The 18,012-nt window shown below is 51.1% G+C and overlaps 1 protein-coding gene across 4 annotated transcripts; it reads right to left on the reverse strand.

Annotated features, from left to right (window-relative positions):
* Positions 1–773: 773 nt before the first annotated feature.
* LOC309445460 (uncharacterized protein) lies at positions 774–16,667 on the reverse strand. Of its 4 annotated transcripts, XM_082064296.1 has the most exons (15): positions 16,611–16,650; positions 15,232–15,376; positions 13,809–14,953; positions 10,882–11,098; positions 9,917–10,074; positions 9,459–9,560; positions 8,487–8,684; positions 7,560–8,119; positions 6,893–7,214; positions 6,056–6,266; positions 4,732–4,874; positions 3,725–3,838; positions 2,688–2,891; positions 1,905–1,998; positions 774–912 (listed from the first exon to the last, which is right to left on the reverse strand). In XM_082064296.1, the coding sequence occupies exons 3-15, from the start codon at positions 14,677–14,679 to the stop codon at positions 849–851; spliced, it is 3,258 nt and encodes a 1,085-aa protein (XP_081920422.1). In that variant the 5' UTR covers positions 14,680–14,953; positions 15,232–15,376; positions 16,611–16,650; the 3' UTR covers positions 774–848. The 4 variants fall into 4 exon arrangements, with proteins under 4 accessions (XP_081920422.1, XP_081920423.1, XP_081920420.1 ...); XM_082064297.1 differs by lacking the exon at positions 15,232–15,376 and having other exon boundaries at positions 6,947–7,214; positions 16,611–16,667; XM_082064294.1 differs by lacking the exon at positions 15,232–15,376 and having other exon boundaries at positions 16,611–16,667.
* Between the last annotated feature and the right edge of the window lie 1,345 nt (positions 16,668–18,012).

An 18,012-nucleotide genomic window follows, 5' to 3' on the forward strand; every position in this document is an offset into this window, starting at 1 on the left:
TGAAAGGGGCTGCCTGGCACAAGAGAAAGGGCAATGGAAAGCTGAGACCTTACTCCTGCTGTGCTGCCCATCCTGGCTGGCACTGAAGCTGGCTGGTGCCCAGAGTTCAGCAGTGCAGGCGGGTTGCCTGCAAGTAGACGATGCAACTAAGAAAGACACAGCAGGGAGGTGAGTCTCGAAGAAAACGCGAGGCTTCCTCTCACAAGGGTCAGTGCTGTGGTGATCAGTTACAGAAATGCTTCGTGCCCTCCCTCTGCAGAGCCTTGTTCGGTAAAAATCTATATACATCATGGTTCAGAAACAGTGTGGCGTCTCTTTCTTCATTTTATCTAACCCTCACCCACCAGGGAGCAGGCTGGATCTGTCTTGGATGCTGCCACTATGTGCGGAGCCGCACAGGGTGCTCAAACCCATGAAGTGAGACCACCGCTCTGCACATGAGGATGCTACTGGAGGCCTGGCATTTGCCTCGGTTCGTCACCCAGCAGTGAATGTTGAGAGGATACAGAGTATGTCATTCCTCTGCATCAGCCACGCAGGCTTCCTTCTTTCTGGTCACCATGCTTAGCACAAACTTTGCCTAGAAGTCGTCCCCAGCCTGTTTCTTTAAACTCCTTTTGTCTGAGGTCATGATTCAGAAGTGTAAAAATAATTCAGGTATTTGTATACACACAGAGCTGTACATACACACGCACATATATATGTATATATGCACCTGGGAATTTTGCAGGTCCTTGCAGCAACCCCAGTAGACAGGGCAGCTGGACAACCAGTCTGCCCCAACCCCAGAGACACGTGCCTGGCCCCAGTGCTGTCAGACCCTGTCGCTGCAGCCGTGCCCGGGAGCACTAGAAGTCTGCTGCCATCTCCCCGCGGTCATTCATTTCGATGTTGGTGTAATTTCGGGGATATCTGAAAAGCAACAGACAAAGAAAAATGCAAGATCCATTCTCCTTGCTCTTTTGCACGAGGCAGCTAATCTGCACCTTATCTTTGCACTTAAAATGAAGAGGCTGGATGACCAGCCTTCAGCAGGCACAGAGTTTACTAAGGTGTCTGTTAACATTTTTGGGAAAAATTGGAGCAGAACACCTGCCATCACCTGGCACATGTAAACCAACTTAAAACCACGCTGGTTTCTGAAAGAGATTCCCTAAACCTGACTTCTGGTATTTTTTAAACTCCTTTTTTTTTAAAAAAAAAAAAAAAAAAGGCATATTGAGTTTTCTGTTCCCCAAACGTATTTTAAGAACTTTCCTCATTTCCAACACTTGCACACCAGCCTCCTATGCAATGATGAAAGAAGATCAGCAAAAAATCATGGAAATAAATCCCATGGGCTGGTTAGATAACCCATCCACAGTAGTATTTAATTCAGACAAACACACAGCCTGGCTGTTAAGCTGCTCTTTGTCTGGTGGTAAAGTTAGGAAATGTCAAGTAATTATTTAAAATCATGTCATGTTATAGTGTGGAAGCTGTTTCCCATAAAGTTAATCCTAAACTGTCCATTGCTTCCACCCTGCTCTAAGGAAAACTCTTCCCTGTGGCCAAAGCATCATCTCTCAGTGCCCCTTGTGTGCCATGAGCCTTCAGCTTTCTGCTCTCTCAGCACAGCACAATGTAAGACTGATGGCCTGTACACTGTGCCCACTGACACGCCTGGCATTACCTGTGGTTTTATTGGTTGTTCTCTTAACCTCCTGTGGAACCTGCAGTCTGCCCCATCAAAGGGGCTTTTCTGCAAAAATTAGGAGCAACATATTGGAGCATTCAGATGCAGCATCTGAATGTAGGTGTTCACCCAAGTGAAGGACAGGGTGTCCCTGCACAGCAATTAGAGAGGAAGCACTGGGGAAGGAGACGGTGAGAGATGCAAGGCAGATGGGAAGGTGGTTTCTCACCTTTTGGTGAAGTAAATTGCCAGGCTGACCAACAGAGAGATGAGCAGGAGAGATCCCATGACAAACAGGGCTATTTCCCAGCCCTGGAAGGAAGCTGAGGGTGCAAGGGTAAAAACAGAACATTGTTACCATGACCTTCCCCAGCGCAGGGTGTCACCGAATCAGAGTCACAGAATGGGTTGGAAGGGACCTTTAAAGATCATCTAGGCCAACCCCCTGCCATGGGCAGAGACATATTTCACTAGATCAGGTTGCTCAAAGCCCACCCCAACCTGACCTTGAACACTCCCAGTGATGGGGCACCCACAGCCTCTCTGGGAACCAACAGATTGGGCTGTCCTGGCCCCCTGACCTGGAGAGCTACACTTCCAGCCCCCCAGCTGCGCCCCCCACGCCATCCCAGCTCTGGCCGGCTCCCGCCTGGGTGCCAGCTGCTGCTCTGAGCAACTGGGCTTCTGGGCTGTGTGCCCAAGAGCTCCAAATGCAAGGGGCTCCCTGGTGACACTCAGTCTCAGGAGATGATGTAGACACCCAAACTTCCAGTGGTATTGGTGCGATAGGGCTGACTGCACCATCACACTGGAGGAAATGACCATCATTACTTCTCTCATACTGACCCACCAGTTTCTAGAAGGCAGCTGTGTTTGGGAAGCATCACCAGAGATCGCTGGTAGCTTGCCTTGCATTGTCCCTCTCACGTGGAGATGTGGCCTGACCCTGGCCCCAGCCCCACTCGCTTGTGCTGGAAGCAGATCACCGCGCTTAGCTTCACTTCCTACTCACCATCGCTGTGCAACACGGATGGTGCATTTTTTGGGGTGATGCACTCAGGACTGGTTTTCAGCACTCTCCCATCCACGGAGAAAGGGTGGGGGCTGGCCAGGAAGCCCTGGAGCCAGGTCTCAATGGACCGCTGCTGCTCTGGCTGCCGAGCCCACACCTGGCCCCAGACCTTCACCAGGGAGCCCACGCAAGTCAGGCTTAGCTCTGCAGAGAAACAAGAGACGGTCTTGAGTGGCTGGAAACCCTCTGGCTATTCGGGAACACTTTGCTCCTATGACTTCATGCCCTGCTCCAGTAACAGCCTCCTGCTCCCATAATTTTCACCATCTTCTCCCCACCTCTCTGAAATCACACTACCGTGCTGCATCGCAGGTTAGCATGTGCTCAGCCCTTCTTTCAGTGACAAAAAGGACTTGGAGTTGTCCTCCCAACCCAGCAGAATACTTTGTCCTACACTTTGTAACTTCATGATCTCTACGTGTTGGTGAGAGTTGTCTGAAATAGTTCAAAGGGCTAAAAAGGTGTTTAGGTGAAGGAGACAAAGCATGGCTGTGAAGCTTTCATTTCCTTATAAAACTAGCCAAAAACCAGGAAACACTTCTTCCCATCCTTCAAAAGCTGTAGGTCTCCAAGACTTCCAGAAGTGACTCTTTGGTACTTTGAATAAATAAAGGACACTGAAGGAGTCTGATCGAGTTGAGAACCAGAGTCCTCTGGAGTGCAAATGGTTTTTTGCCTTGTGAGTTTAGGATATTCAGCTTATCTGGCAGACATCTCACCGCATCAGAGACTCCCATTCCTCATGGTCCCTCTAGCTTGCCCTTCCTCTACCCTTCCTCTAGTAAGCAGCTTGTGTCAGGCTCTCTCCTGCTCTCTTCGCTGAAATCCCAGGTACGCATCACCGCTCCTCCAGTTCCCCTCATTCAAGTGTAAGTCTGCAAGCTTGGCTTGAGAAGGGACCATCCTGGTGATGAGCAGCTGCGGATGGGTGAGGGAGGAGGGCATCTCAAACCAGGAGAGCGGAGCGGGGCACCAACCTTGCAGGTAGAGCTCAGAGACGCCGCAGGAGCACTCCTCCTCTAGGGAGCTCACCAAGACCCTTCCCAAGCTTTCCAGCATCCTCCTGTGCTGCTGGGTCCACATGGAACAGTCTAGGAGAAAAGGAGACATGGTTTTCTGGTGCAGCTCAGGGCTAAGCTCCCAGCTGTGTGCCCCTTTCAAAACACACGGCTTCACACCTGAGCTCAGGAGAAAAGCTTCTCCAGAGCCTGCATCCCACCCTCCCCTGCCCTGCTCCTGCAGGGTCAGTCTTCACTTCTGGCCTTCGATGACCACATACACCAGCTTCACTCCTTCACCAGCCTCCCAGGGGAGTGAGGAAGAGATGTGCCCCAATATGTCCTACCACACAGGCCAGTACAGAGTGGTCTCCCATGCTGGGAGAGGAAGGAGAGGTCCACTGCCTGCCCCTCTCAGAACACTGAAGGAGGAACCTCCATTTCATTTTACTGAGGTCCTGACTGCCCCAAGCTGATCCAAGCATGGCCTTTGCAGAGGCTGGAGACCCCACTATACTGCTTGCTGGTTCTGGTGTCAGGACTGAGCCACACAGCTTCATCCTGCGGATGGGCTCCGACGGGAGGGCTTGCAGGTAGCTTCCCTGACCATGCCCCCACCATCACAAGAGACCTTGGGGGGCCTTCCTGCCATTGCTGCAAATTAATGCTGCAGAAAGAAATCCTATGAGCAGGGCTGGGCCCTGCCTGAGCAGAGACATCTCAAATGAAGTACGTGGCCACCTTCATACAAGCACACGCTGGAGCTGTGAGTGAGGCTGCCCTTTGGCTGGTGGTGTGTCCACCATCCCATCAACACATGGGTGTCTGTACCAGCTCTCCCCCAGCACATCCCCTTTCACAACTGGGAGGCAGCAGGGTCCCTGCCAGCATCCCCCTCCCATCCCATGAGAAGCTGGGGTCAGCCCCTGTCCCCCCCGGCCCAGCCCTCCCACCCCACCCCAGTAGGGTTACCCAGATCCACTCACTGGGTGTCAGTAGGCAGAGGTGGAGATCCACCGCGAAGGTGTCCTGGGGACAGCTGTTCTGCAGACCAGGTGTAGGGTCTGAGATGGCAAACTGCAGCTCTGCACTGGCATTGCTGCTGGCACAGCGGCTCAGGGACAGGGGCCTGTTCCCAGAAGAGGAGTCAGAGCTCACCAACATGTCACACACCTTTCCTCCCTCCTCCAACCACAAATCCCTTCCAGGCCCCAGTTCCTGATGTTGCTGGGGATGATGGAGAGTTTGCTGGAGATAGAACTGAAATGAACTTTAAAAGAACCATCACAGAGATGGATTCAGCCAACCCCTCCAGTTGGAGAGGACCTGGGCTTGGCCAGAGCAAACCTATTCGGTGTGACTGGCTTCTGTAGGAGTAAGATTGCTGCCTCACTACAGCCAGCCTCCCAAAATTAAGAGTTTGTCCTCGAGGATAAGGAGTTTTCCAAGCTACACAATACCTGCCCCTGCATTTCACTAACCTATTGCCTCCCTTCCCACACCAGGGCTTACAGACTTGGTCATGGTGTCAGGAACCAGCTTTTCTGGACATGGTTGTTCAGGGCTCGACTGACAGAGGCTGCCTGGAGTCAACTCATGTGAGCTCTCCCAACAAGCCACTGCCCTGGCGTTATGAACAACCACTCCGGTGAGGCTTCAGCACAATGTTTCAGCCAGACAGAAGCCAGTGATCTCAGTATCCCAGGAAAACTGCAGGTGTGGGGCTGCACGCTGTGCATGTGTGCTTGTAGGGGAGGCTATGAACGCTGAACCTCCTGTCACATACCAGGTGGAACAGTGGAGTAGAGGACTTAAGGAGCACAGATTGAATTAAAAGAGGAAGTCTGCTAGTGTTCCCACCAAGAGAAAGTCCCAGCCCTATTTGGTTTTGAGTCCATCTAGGAGTGAAAGGGATGTTGGGTTTTATTTTGCTCTGCTGCTCACAGAGATTGTTGTTGTTGTTATTGTGGGTTTTTTTTTGTTGGTTTTTTTTTTAAGAAAAAATTTGGCAAAGAAGCATATGCAGCTGCTATCTGTAAAGGCTGCATTCCTTCATGTGATGCCATACACATCCCTTGAGGGAAGCAAGTTAAGTGAGCACTGGAGGAACAAAGTTCAATTCCCTACACCGAGGGTGGGGAAATGTTTTCCATTGCAATGTGCTACCCACCTCTCTGTTTTTCATCACAGTGCTGATGAATGCATTCAGCCATGCAGGGTGCAGGACAAGGCAGCAAGTTCAGCGACATGCCAGGTGGAGGCTCTGGGTGCAGAGAACCCAAAGACATTTTCCCAGAGAAGCGACCTCACCTGTCATCCTTGCAGGGCACAGCATAAGATGGTCCAAGGAAGTCCAAGTGTCCTCCAGCTGTGCTGGGCTCACATGTGTAAACCAAGGCATCCACCAGGTTCTCTGATGTTGCCTTTGTGTCTCCAGGAATCAAGCTGGTGCTGTACACAGCAATAGCACTGGAGCCTTCACTAGCAGCAGAGATGTCCTTGAAAGTCAGGTTTGTGCCATCTGGAAATGCCAGGGGAATAAGTGGGGTGAACATCGAGATAGTGTTAGGCTGAGCCTTGAACCTGACAGGACAACCTGTATACATGGAGAACTCCAAGAACAGAAATGGAAGACAAAATAATGGTGGTAACTGAGGCCAAGTAAAGCTGAAAAATAGCAACTCCTTGCTGTGAACACACATTTCCAAAAAGATCAAGGTTCCTCTGGGATGCAGAGTCCTCTTCATACAGACCAGCCAGAATTTAAGATGAACAAAAAATAAATCTAGATAAATGAATGTGCTGAGGAAACACCACCTCAGGACCAGGAGGAGGCAGCAGCACTGCAGGGCTCAGTGAGCATCAGTGAGCATGGCATTAGTGAATAGCCCCATTGTCGTGGTAGACCTTGCTTCTCCTGAAAACCCCTTTGTCTTGGTACTGGCAGGAGGAGTTTACAGTCCTCCCTGCCCGAGGAGCTCAGCAGAGGCATGGAGTGGGATTAAGCACCTTCTTGGCTGGAGTGTGATGGAACAGCAGAGGCAGAACAAAGAGAGAAAAAACAGGAATAACGGACAGGAAAGGCAAGGAAGAGTTCTTCCCCATGCCATGCACCCTCCTCCATCCCTTTCCTCAAAGCTGCTCAACCTGCCCATTTGTTTGAAGACAGACCACACACGAGGTCCATGCCATCTGCCTCACCGTGCCCTCCATCCAGTGCAAACACGAACAGCCCTGTGGCTCCGATGGTGCCCCTCAGCGGGACACTGGCCTGTGCCTTGGCCTCCTTCCCTGAGAAGAAGACTAGGCAGAGCCCTCCCAGGCTGGTGCCAGGCTTCCCCTGCAGCTCAACGAAGCGGTCAGGGTTAGTGCCACCAGCCAGGCACAGCTCACTGATGAGGATGGCAGGAGGGACTGGTGCTGAGGAGCTGCTGCAGAAGTTCTCACTCAGCGGTGTCACCATGGCCACCTGCAGGGAGACACAAAAGCTGCTGCCACCACTGCTGCATTTCTTCAGGTGGAGTGATGGCTGCTCACAGCGTTAACCTCTTGTTCGTGCCTCTCACAGGTCCCTGGTGAGGCCTGAAGAAGACGTGGTTCTGACTCACACCGGCTGTTCCTCACTCCCACCATCTGTTCAAGGGTTGTCCTGACTGTGGGGTCCCATCACCACACATCCCCATCACTGCCTTCACTCCCACTCTTGGGACTTGGAACAATTCTCTTTCCCTACTGTCAGGAGCACAGTGGATAGAGAAAGCATATCTGCCATTCTAGTGTCTGGATGGAGAAAGGTCATCTGCCATCAACCCACCTGGAAACTGCTCTGGAGTTTCGCACTCAAGCTGTGGCAGCGGCTCAGAGACTCATCCTCAGGGCTGTGAGAATCGTTTTCATACAGGATGCTCTGCCCTGGTACCAGCAGTTTGACCAGCTGCTCTGCCTTCTCTGGCCTTCGAGACGTGTATACCACAGCATCCACCAGCCCCTCAGTAGTCACAGCCATGTTCACCGCATAGCGGTTGGTGTTGCTGTAGTAGAGAGCCACAGCATCCGCCCCATTCTGGATGGTGTTTGGGGGCAGCCTGATCATGGGTGCTGGGCTCACGGCGCTGCTCCCCACCAAGAAGTAACCCAGCTCATCTGTGTGGTGTCCTGACAGGTCCAACACCCGGTAGGCCCGGTTATTTTTACCATTGTAGAGGACCAACCAGTATCCCTGGAGGTCAAACCGTGTCCGTCCAGTGTAGAAGAGTTCAATGTATTCCGTATCCTCTCTTCCCCCTGGGTTGTCTGGGTTCACCTCGTTGATGAGTAGCTGGGCCACTTTCACTGAAGTTTCTTGAGTCTCTTCGGGTATCTCTGATGGGACACCTTGGAAAGCAAAAATGTCACAAATACAGGCCAAAGCACAGAGCCCCAGGGAAAATACACGTTGCACACTATTTTGCTGGAGTGAGGGACTGAGGGTGCTGGCTCAGATTTTTATCATCTGTGTGCTCTCCTTAGAAGAGCCCGGGAAATACTCTGGCTAATACCAGCTATAACAGCAGAGCTTGTTGTTATTACAGACAATGGGCAATATGGGCTCTAGGAACTGGATGTGGTGGAATTGGAAGAGATCTTTGCCAGACCTGGGGAAATGAAGAAAGGAACACTTCCCTCCTCTAGGAGAGCCAAACCTACGTGTCCACTGTCAAACACATCGTATCCCCCAACCTGCAAGAATTATGACTGGTACCTGGAGGCAAGTCTGGCACGTTAAGATCCTTGAAGCAGGAGCTTTCTGCTGTGATGTTTCTTCTGTCAAAACTCAAAACTCTGGGTGTCTCTAGGAAGGTCTTGAAGGCTAGCAGCAGCCTGCTCAGCTGGTCCTCTGACTTAGCAGTCAGCAGAGTGGTGAGCACAAGCCCCAGGTCCTGGCAGGCTGCCTTTGGCTCTGCAGAGGCAAGCAGAGAACTGCCTCAGTTTCCCCATGCTGCCAAAGACCCACTTTCTCCTGGAAGAGAGACAGAGCTCACCAGCTCATCTCTACCACCGCTGTCCTCCCGGTCAGGCTGACTTGGGGCAGCTCATGCCATCTGCACAATGCTGTGAGCTCTGCCTGTGCCAAGGGACATCCTGGGACCAAGTCACACAGCACACCCAGATACTGTCCTCACCCTTTCGAACCCTTGTAGTCCCAACAGTGAACAGAATGGTCTCTTTGGGGGTAGTCTAAACATAAGCTGACATAACACTGCTGGCTCTTCTCTTCAGGCGTCTGCATCTGCTCATCATACTCACACACTAACCTAGCAGGGACATCAGAAAAGCAACACAGACCAGTAAGGTCACTTGCATTTCTGCTGAAACTTGGCTTAGTTCATATGGATCATAATGCCAAGCAGGCAACAAATTCCTAGTTGGGATGTCAACCCTGTTGCCACATCTGTTTGACTGCAAATGCTCAAGGTCAAAATAGCTGGTGGTCTGCGGAGGAGCACTGATGTGTGTTGGTGGAGCTGCAGATGGGAGCACTCTGCAGAACATGGAAGAACAGCACCATGCTCTGCCTGACACTCGACATTTCTGTCATCAGCACCAACTTCAAATTAGCTGGGATCTGAGCCAAGAGGACTCAATGCAACAGGGAATACAGGGCTGAAAATCAGAAGCAAATGGGCATTAATCACCGGAGGTCCCTGGACTGCCCTGCTCCTACCCAGCTCACCTTTGAAGTACACAGCAGAGACCCCACAGCTGCATGATTCATCAAGGGCCTGGACCAGAGCAATCAAAATCTCTTCAGACTTCAGGAGCCAGTCCTGGCAATCTAGGAAACAAAAAGCCAGCTGTTGCCCAGGCAGTGCAGCCCCAGTCACAGGATCCAGCTCATTCTGGGATGGGTGCAGCTCAGCTCCTGATATCATTCAGAGGGCCTAAGGTCTTCACTTCCGCCAGAACAGATGAGTGTGGGAATGAAAACTGGAGAAGCTCAGCTTGGCATGGGTTGCCATGAAGAAAAATATTGCAGAAAATTATCAGATATCCTAGCTGTGTTTTCTTTGGTGTTACATTTACACAACTCAGCACAACTCTGGGTGGTCTCCCTGGACAGCTCTGGCTTTGTGCACCTGCTCTTGTCCTTCGGAGGTCCTGCCTGCAGAAGCAGGAATAACCAACACCCACCTGCTACACGAAGGCAGAAGGAGAGAGTCTGGCTGAAGCGTTTGCTGGGGCAGTCATTGAACTTGCCAGGGGTGGGCCTGCTGAGGACGTAGGACAAGGAGTCCCGGGTCACAGAGCAGCAGTTGCACTGGCTCATGGACATATTTCCTAGCTGGTGCCTGCAAGAGAAAGACATGCAAATGAAAGAAAATATGACCTGTCAGCCAAAGGCCTGAGTCCTCTTCATCCACCAGTCACACCCGCCTGCACCAAAGGGTGAAACCAAGCGCTTATAGTCTTCTCCCTTCATGAGGTTTGGAGAGATATTCCATCCTCATCAGTACCTCCTTGTCTCAGAAAAAAAAAAAAAAAAAAAGAAAAAAAAGCCCAAGAGCTCACTAAATCTTGAGAGAGAAGAGCACAGGCTTCATCCAACCCTTTTTCTTCTAGCACTGGCTACTTTTTTGACTGATCTAAAGTCAGGCAGATACTACAGGCAGACTCATGCTCAGCCTGGGACCACTGAGAAGAATGGTGGGGTGCAGCTAGAGAAACTGGAAAGGCAGCACCTGAAGAAGAAATGCTTGAGCAACAGCCTTCAACTCAAAGGTGAGGAGCATGACTGGGTGTTGGACTAGATGACCTTTCAAGGTTCTTTCCAACACAAACTGCTCTATGATTCTATGAAGTCCCACTCTGAGGAGCTGCATGGAGCAGAACTGCTCAGACCTCCTCAGAGAAGGAGATCACCTCATTATGGGACAAGTGCAGGTTTTATTTCATAAGTGGGAGGAAGACGAGCAAAGGAAGGAATAGGAATATGCTGTGAATAAGTGCTGACCCTGTCATGGGAGTAAACTACACCCTTTCCCAACCCCGCTGACCCTGGTCTGGAGATGGCACTCATCTTCCATACTTGGGTTTGGAACAGCAGGCAGGGGTGACTCTGGTGCCAAACCTCCTCCCAGCCACGCCCGGCCTCTCACCGCTGTTCCTTGTAGGCAGGTCTGCCAGGGGTCAGGGTCTCCAACAGCTCAGAGTTGGGTTCCTCATTGCTTGTGTACACGAAAGCATCCAACAGGCCAGTCACCGGCAGCACCATCCCCAGGACCAAGCTTCTGCTGTTGCCTCTGTAGAGGGCAATGGCATTGGGGCCACCTCTGAGGACAGGACGGGTGACATTCTCCGGGAACGAGAGATCCACTGCACACCAGCAAGGAAAGGAACAATGATGGCATGTAAGCAACACATGAGCGATACCCCCTATGTAGGAAACCAGCATCTCTTTGGTCCTGGACAGCAAGACACAGGAACTCAGAAAGTGTCTGGGGTTGTCTGACTATTACAAATTTGGCTTCTGCTGCTGCATCTTTCTGCTCACTAACACTTCTCACACTTGCTCAGCTTGAATTTCCCCATTCGTGGCCAGATCCACAGTGTGAAGGAGGCTGGAGGAGGAAATGGGAGCAGAGTTCATCCTCCTATTCTGGTTCTGTGAACAGATGAGCTGAGTTATGCATAAACAGGGGAACTAGAAAGCAATTGCTGATGTGACTTTGATTACAGTAAAATAATTTTTTAATTCTAAAAGAGATCTGCAAAATCCACTAACCTTTCCTGTAGCAGTTGCTTCAATAGTACACAAAAATATTGAATAATTTACATTTTATTCCAGCATTTAACAGTCCATGGTTTTTTTTTACTCTACACATACACACATATTCAGCAAAGCCCCAAGATAGCAGCACTCAGAATTAAGGTTGAGGTTTGGTGGAGCTTTCTAATTTCATGAGCTTCCCAATTTCCTTCCACATATTTACTGTTCCTTTCACGAGCTATTTTCCCAGCACTCTGTAGGAACTGCTGGGGCTATTAAAAACCAGCAGACTGCTGACACATCTTCTCCCTGCATAAATGGCTCAAGGGAACAAACACTACAGGAGGAATCACATGAGAGGCAGAAGGGTAAGAAGTGGTTACGCCTTGAGATGTACCACCACGGCACCTGCATGTGAAGGGACAGAACCTCTCCCATGAAGAAATGCTTGACAGTGTTGGGGTTGTTCAACCTGGATGAGAGAAGACTCCAGAAGACCTTATTGTGGCCTTTCAATACTTAAATAGTGTTTATAAGATGAGAGACTTCTTACTAGAGCCTGTACTGATACGACAAGGGTAATGTTTTTAAACTGACAGAGGGTAGATCTAGATTAGAAGAATAAGGAAGACGTTTTTATGATGAGGGTGATGAGATGCTGGAACAGGTTGCCCATAGCAGTTGTGGATGCTCTGTCCCTGAAAGTGCTCAAACTTGGGTTGGATGGGCCTTTGAACAACCTGATCTAGTGAAAGATGTCCCTGCTCACAGCAGGTGGGGTGCGACTAGATGATCTTTAAAGGTTCCTTCCAACCCAAACCATCCTATGATTCATTTGAAAATTTTCACACTGGCATCTATCAAGGGAGGGCTTTTGCTCCAGTGCTCTCACAGCTTGAAGTTCTCTGCGGCGACAGGGAGACAAACCTTACAAAACCAGGACTAACAGTCAGGGCCATTTTAAGAGCTCCTGTCCCAAATCTGAAGTGGTTAGGTTAAATCAAGCGGTTAGCTTCTCACAGAGTCACTATGACAGTATCCTTTTAAGGCAATTAAAATGTAATTACAGTGTCATTGGGTGTTTTTTGGGGAAAACTTTCCACTAAAATGTGTATGCAGTATGCTTGAGACATCCTGACAAAGCCTCATTGGAAAAAATACCAAAGCATATCTCCAGTCACCTTCTTGTCTTGAGTGAGCCTGAGGGACAGTTAAGCATAATCTTTAAACATTTCTTAGTCTGCAAGCTGGTTGTGCTTTCATGTCGCTTTTTTGAACCCTCCTGGCTGTTGACTGCTAACAGCCCCAGCTCATCCAGGGGATCTTTCCTGGTGAGAAATGCAGAGCTCAAGTGGACAATCAGCTCCTCTACTTGTGGTGACAAAGAATTTGGAGCAATTTGGAGCAATTTGAATTGTAAAAAGGAGCTCAATTTCTTAAAAAAAAAAAAAAAAGAAAAAAAAAGTTTTAGTTGCAAAAGTTTTTCAATTTTTATAGCAACCAGCTTTGTAAGGGATGAATATACTCCCTGACGCAGAAATCATGAGTCAGTGAATTACACAAGACATCTGCAGAGCTAGTGTCTCCAGCTGCCAAAATCTTCTTTAGAGGTGCCCAAAATAACAAGATATTTCTTCCTCCTCTGGTGGCCTGGAAGAAATCTTGAATGTTGGGAGGAAGTTTAGATTGCAGCTTCATACAGCTGATGCACGCGACCTACATCTGCAGATGGTGCAATAAAAGAAAAGCCCTTGTGCTTTTTCGAGAAAAGAGTCTGTATCTGCTGGGAATGACCACCAGTTTATGTGTAAAGAAAGACACGTCAAGGAGATGTGGTGCTGTCAAGGCCCTCTGGCACCCTGGCCACAGGGCTGGGAGCAGAACCATGTCCTCCACGTGGGCTTCTGACTTCCATGAGGTCCCTTACCTGGAGCTCTGCAAGTCTACCAGCCCTGCGAGACATACTGCCTCCGTTTGTTTGTCCTGAAGCCATCTCCTTCTGCCTTCTTTTGATGCCCTTCAGTTCTTGTACCAGGAGAAAGAGTAAGAAATTGAGCCTTGTCCACTTTCTTCAGGCTACTCACATTTCTGAAACCTCTGTCAGAGCCCTCCTAAGCTTTCCCATTTCTAGGCATACTTAGTTACTTCTCCTGTGGAAGCATTTCTAGGACATTAAGGTATTGTACCACACAACAACTAAAGATACAAGCAAACCATGGCATAAAACAACAGGATCCTCCAGCCTGAAACTTGGCTGATCTCTCCCCCAGCTAGTCATCAAAATCCCGCAGGTAATCATCAAAACACAGTCCTTACCTGGGGTTTTGCTTTGTGCTGGACCAATCAGAAGCAGCCCATCCAGTGAGGTTTTGCCATAAACGTCCATGGTGAAATAAATGTCTTTGGTCTGACCATCGATCAGCACCAGAACGATGTCCCTCAGCTCGGTGGAGTGGGGACCCTGAAGCTCTATGAACTCGAACTCTTCAGAAGAAGAGGCAGCAAAGACCTCACTGATCAGGACGGCAGATGCATTCAGCTGAGAAGTTAGGATGCAGTGGTTGTCTGTACCTGGGGTGGGCAAGGCCACTTGGAAGATCCACTGAGAATCTGCCCCGCGGCACCTTTCTATTGACTCATCCATGGTCCTGAAGGTGGAGTCTTCCAGGAAAGCATCTCTGCCAGGGGTCAGTACCTTCACCAGTGTATCTGCTCTGTCCGTCTTCTTAATCTTGTGGACCACGGCATCTACTAGTCCATAACTTGTGACACTCATGCCCTCCTTGTAGTTCCCTTTTCCATAGTAGAGAGCAATCGCGTCAGGGCCATTCTGGACAGTGTTCTTAGGGATAACTATAGCAGGGCTCACAGAAGAGGAGCCAACAAGAAAGAACCCTTGGCTGTTAGTAACTTGGCCCTGGAGGTTTAAAACTTTGTAGGCTTGGTTTCCATTGCCATTGTAGAAGACCAGATAGTAGCCATCCAAGCGGGCTGTTTGACCGCTGGTGTGATAGAGCTCCACAAACTCAGAAGTGTCCTCTCCTGGGCTGTCAGCGTTTACTTCATTAATCAAGAGGGTATGTTCTGTTTTCTGGTCCCTGGGGTTTTTTATGAGATTCTGAGCAGCAGCCTTGGGAAACCAGACATATACAAGTACCATCAATCCAACCAGCCAGATATCTCCCATGATGGAGGCTGGGATTGTTGTCTCAGTTCAAATCTAGGAGAGAGAGGGGCTGTCCTTCGCACAGCCACACACAGAGCACAGAAGGAAGCTGCCAGCAACTGGCTGTTGCAGGACAGAAACCCAAAGTGCCTGATCTGGGCGCTCCCTGGCAGAGGCCCTGGCAGAGGCAGGCACACTTCTTCAGGGAGTTCTGGTTTGCAAAGCAAAGCAGCGATCCCACAAAAATCAGAATGAAAAGGGTGTGACTTGATCAAGAGATTTTCCAGCTCAGCTCCTTTAAAAGTTGGGGCAGGGGAGGAGTGCGAGGAAAGAAGATTGTTAGGAAACACAGAGACACACCAGTGACATTTAAGAGCCTTAAAACCCCATAGTTTTCCCTCCCTGTATTTCTTCAGAGGTTTATCAAAATGGATAATAGCAACTGCCATGGGACAAAGCCAGCAGTTTTCAGTGAGACCTGTATGAACACTGAAAGTTGTGCAATGTTTGCATTAATAGTTATTTCCCTGAGTACAATTTATTCTAGGAGAATTAACACAAAATGGTACTAACGATTACAGTAACCATCTTCTACATCAAGGTGAGAGTGGAGGAGAGGATACACGGGTTTGGCTGGATTGTTGTCGCATGTGTTGCAGAGGAGCTCCACTGACCACTAACCAACCCTGCTGCAGCTCCGGCAGATGTGGAGTAAGTTCTGCAGAATAAGCAGTGGGGTTTTACTTGACCTCCTTGCAGTCTTTGGCCAGCTGAGATCAGACATGCAGAGGTTTCCAGCCCATGCAATGCTTACCAGCACTGACACTGGAGTTTGGCCACATCCACACCCGGCTGACAATCAGGACCACACCTAACCCTCCAGCTGCTTAAAATCACAGCTGATGAGGACAGCAGCCCAAAGGGGTGACTGCTGTGTGGTGGAAACCTGCCGTTTTCTAGGTGAAGTGACAGTGGGACCGTAACATCACAACCTTGGCTATGGACATAAGCATCCAGACTTGTGAGTGGGCCTGTCTGGTCCCATTTATCACAGCCACCTGAGCTAATTGCAGTGCACAGGTGTCTCCTCACAAACAGGAGGAAACTGCATTAACTCCAGAGCATGAAGCTGACAGCAATTCCACAAAAGAACAGACCCCAGTGGAGAGATGACCCTGAGCCATGCTGCTCAAAAACACCTTCTGCTGTCGCTGTGCCTGACAGCTCTCAAGCCCATCTGCCCTCAGGCTACAGAAGATGGAGATGCACACACCTGCCTCACTTCACCACACAGACCAGCCCGGTGCTGCTCTCTCTTCTGTTAGATGGTTGCTATCAAAAAGGTCTCCATTCCCTTTTAGGCACAGATCAACCCCAAAATCACTAGCAACATCCCCCCTCTGGCAAACTCTTGCTGCTGCCCAGCCTCCAAAGAAAAAGAAACTGTACCAGCTTCTCCTCCTCAAACCCATCCTCACAAGTGCCCGATTTCCACGGTCTCCCCCCATTTCAGGAGAAAGGAGGAGGAACACACGGGGGAGCTCCTGTCCAGGGGCGTGCGCGGGACACAAGGAAACCCACCAGAAACCAGAGAAAACAGCAAGAAAAAATACGCCCCCACAGCCCCAAGCTGGACGGAGGGTGGATTCCCGTCAGCCCCCTGCCCTGCTGCGACGTTCGTACGGCAGCGGGAGCCCCGGCCGGAGACGGGTGAGAAGGGACGGGGATGGGGACGAGCCTCAGTCCCGCCCGGGGAGGCGGCCCCGCTCCCGGCGGGGCTCCTGGAGCGGCCGGAGCGGAGCTTCGTGGCTCAGCCCGGGCCGCTGGGAGCAGGATCTGCCCGGCACCGCCCGCCGCGCAGTCCCGAGCCGGGCCGGGCGGTCCCCGGGCGGAGCGCACAGAGCGGGCCCGCTCCGGGGGTCTCGCTCGGCCCCGCCGCCCCGCGCACTCACCGCCGCTCGCTGCCACGGACGCGCCGCCACCGCTGGGGCCGCACCGGGGAGGGCAGGGTGGGGCGGGACGGGGAGGAGGAGGAGCTGGGGGAGCCATTCATAAAGCTCCAAGCGCAAATTCAGTTCGCTCATCCTCGTCTCCCCGAAGACCCTTCTCTGGCTCTTCCCAGCTCTTCCCCTGGGATGGATGGATGGATGGATGGATGGATGGATGGATGGATGGATGGATGGATGGATGGATGTTTACATGTTTACCCGTTGTGTGTCCATCCAGCCAAGCCGGGACTAGCAGCACAGCTTTGCTGGAGGACATTGTGCCTCTTCTTGCACCAGCCTCAGCAGTTGAAGTAGGAGCTGGAGGGCTGTCTGGTGGTGGATGGTGGCCATGCCCAGCCTGCCACAGTGGCAGCAGCAGGGCTTTCTCAAAGGACAGGTCCCTGAAGCCTGTATGAGCTCCTGTGCTGTGTTTCTGCTGTGCAGGATCCAACACCTGCCTGTCCAGATGCAGAGTGAAAAGCAGGCACTGCTGTGCATCTCACAGCACACCTGGCTGGGGGCAGCTTTAAGCACCCCGCAGGTTGCACTGGGACTGCACTCCCTGGGTGATGGGGAGGAGGCAGGTCTGGCCTTCCACTTCCTCCCTATCAACTCTTGAGTCCTGCTCCTCTGGACCTGTTCATGGGGCTACCCAGTCCCCTTTCCCTGCTCCCCCTCCCCCAGGAGTTACTGCCCCCTGCCACTGGACACAGAGAGGTGCCGGAGATCCTGCTCTGGGCTGGACTTAGTGCCAAACACCCATTTGATGAAGCAGCTGTTTCCGTGGCTGGGCCAGATGTGGGCTCCTGCTCATGACTTAGCAGCCTGGTGTCTTACTCTCTCTTGTAGCTGGAAACCAGTGTTTCAGTGCAAGGTGGGGGTGCTCTGCCAGAGGGGCCGCGTTTGCCCCAGGTCTTGCCAGCTTGGCTGGGGTACTGCACCCCTGCAGCCCCATCATCTTCACAAGATCTGCAGTTATTCCTGGATGAGAGGCTGCACATGCAAGGGCATCTGCACCCCAAGCAGGGAGGAGCTTGGCAGTATGGACTTTCCTGCGGACTCCAGCAGCGTGTGCATCCCCAGAACAGCACAGGGGCAGTTCCCACCTGGGACTCGAACAAAACAAACTCTCTGAGCAGATGGTAGGGTCTGAGCACTCTGCATGGCTGCTCAGCAATGGGGCAGTAAACCAAATATTCCTCCTGACAGGATTTATTGAGTTTAGCTGTTGTATTTTGGAGACATTGTATTTATGCAATCACAAGGCTCTCCGATGACAAAGAGAGGTGGAGAACTGTTGGAGAGAGGAAACGCCCTTACCCGGAACAGGTCCTGACTCATCTCTTGCTGGGATCTGCATGGTGCA

The sequence above is a fragment of the Streptopelia decaocto genome (assembly GCF_964273445.1).
Source record: "Streptopelia decaocto genome assembly, chromosome: 13".
NCBI lineage: Eukaryota > Metazoa > Chordata > Aves > Columbiformes > Columbidae > Streptopelia > Streptopelia decaocto.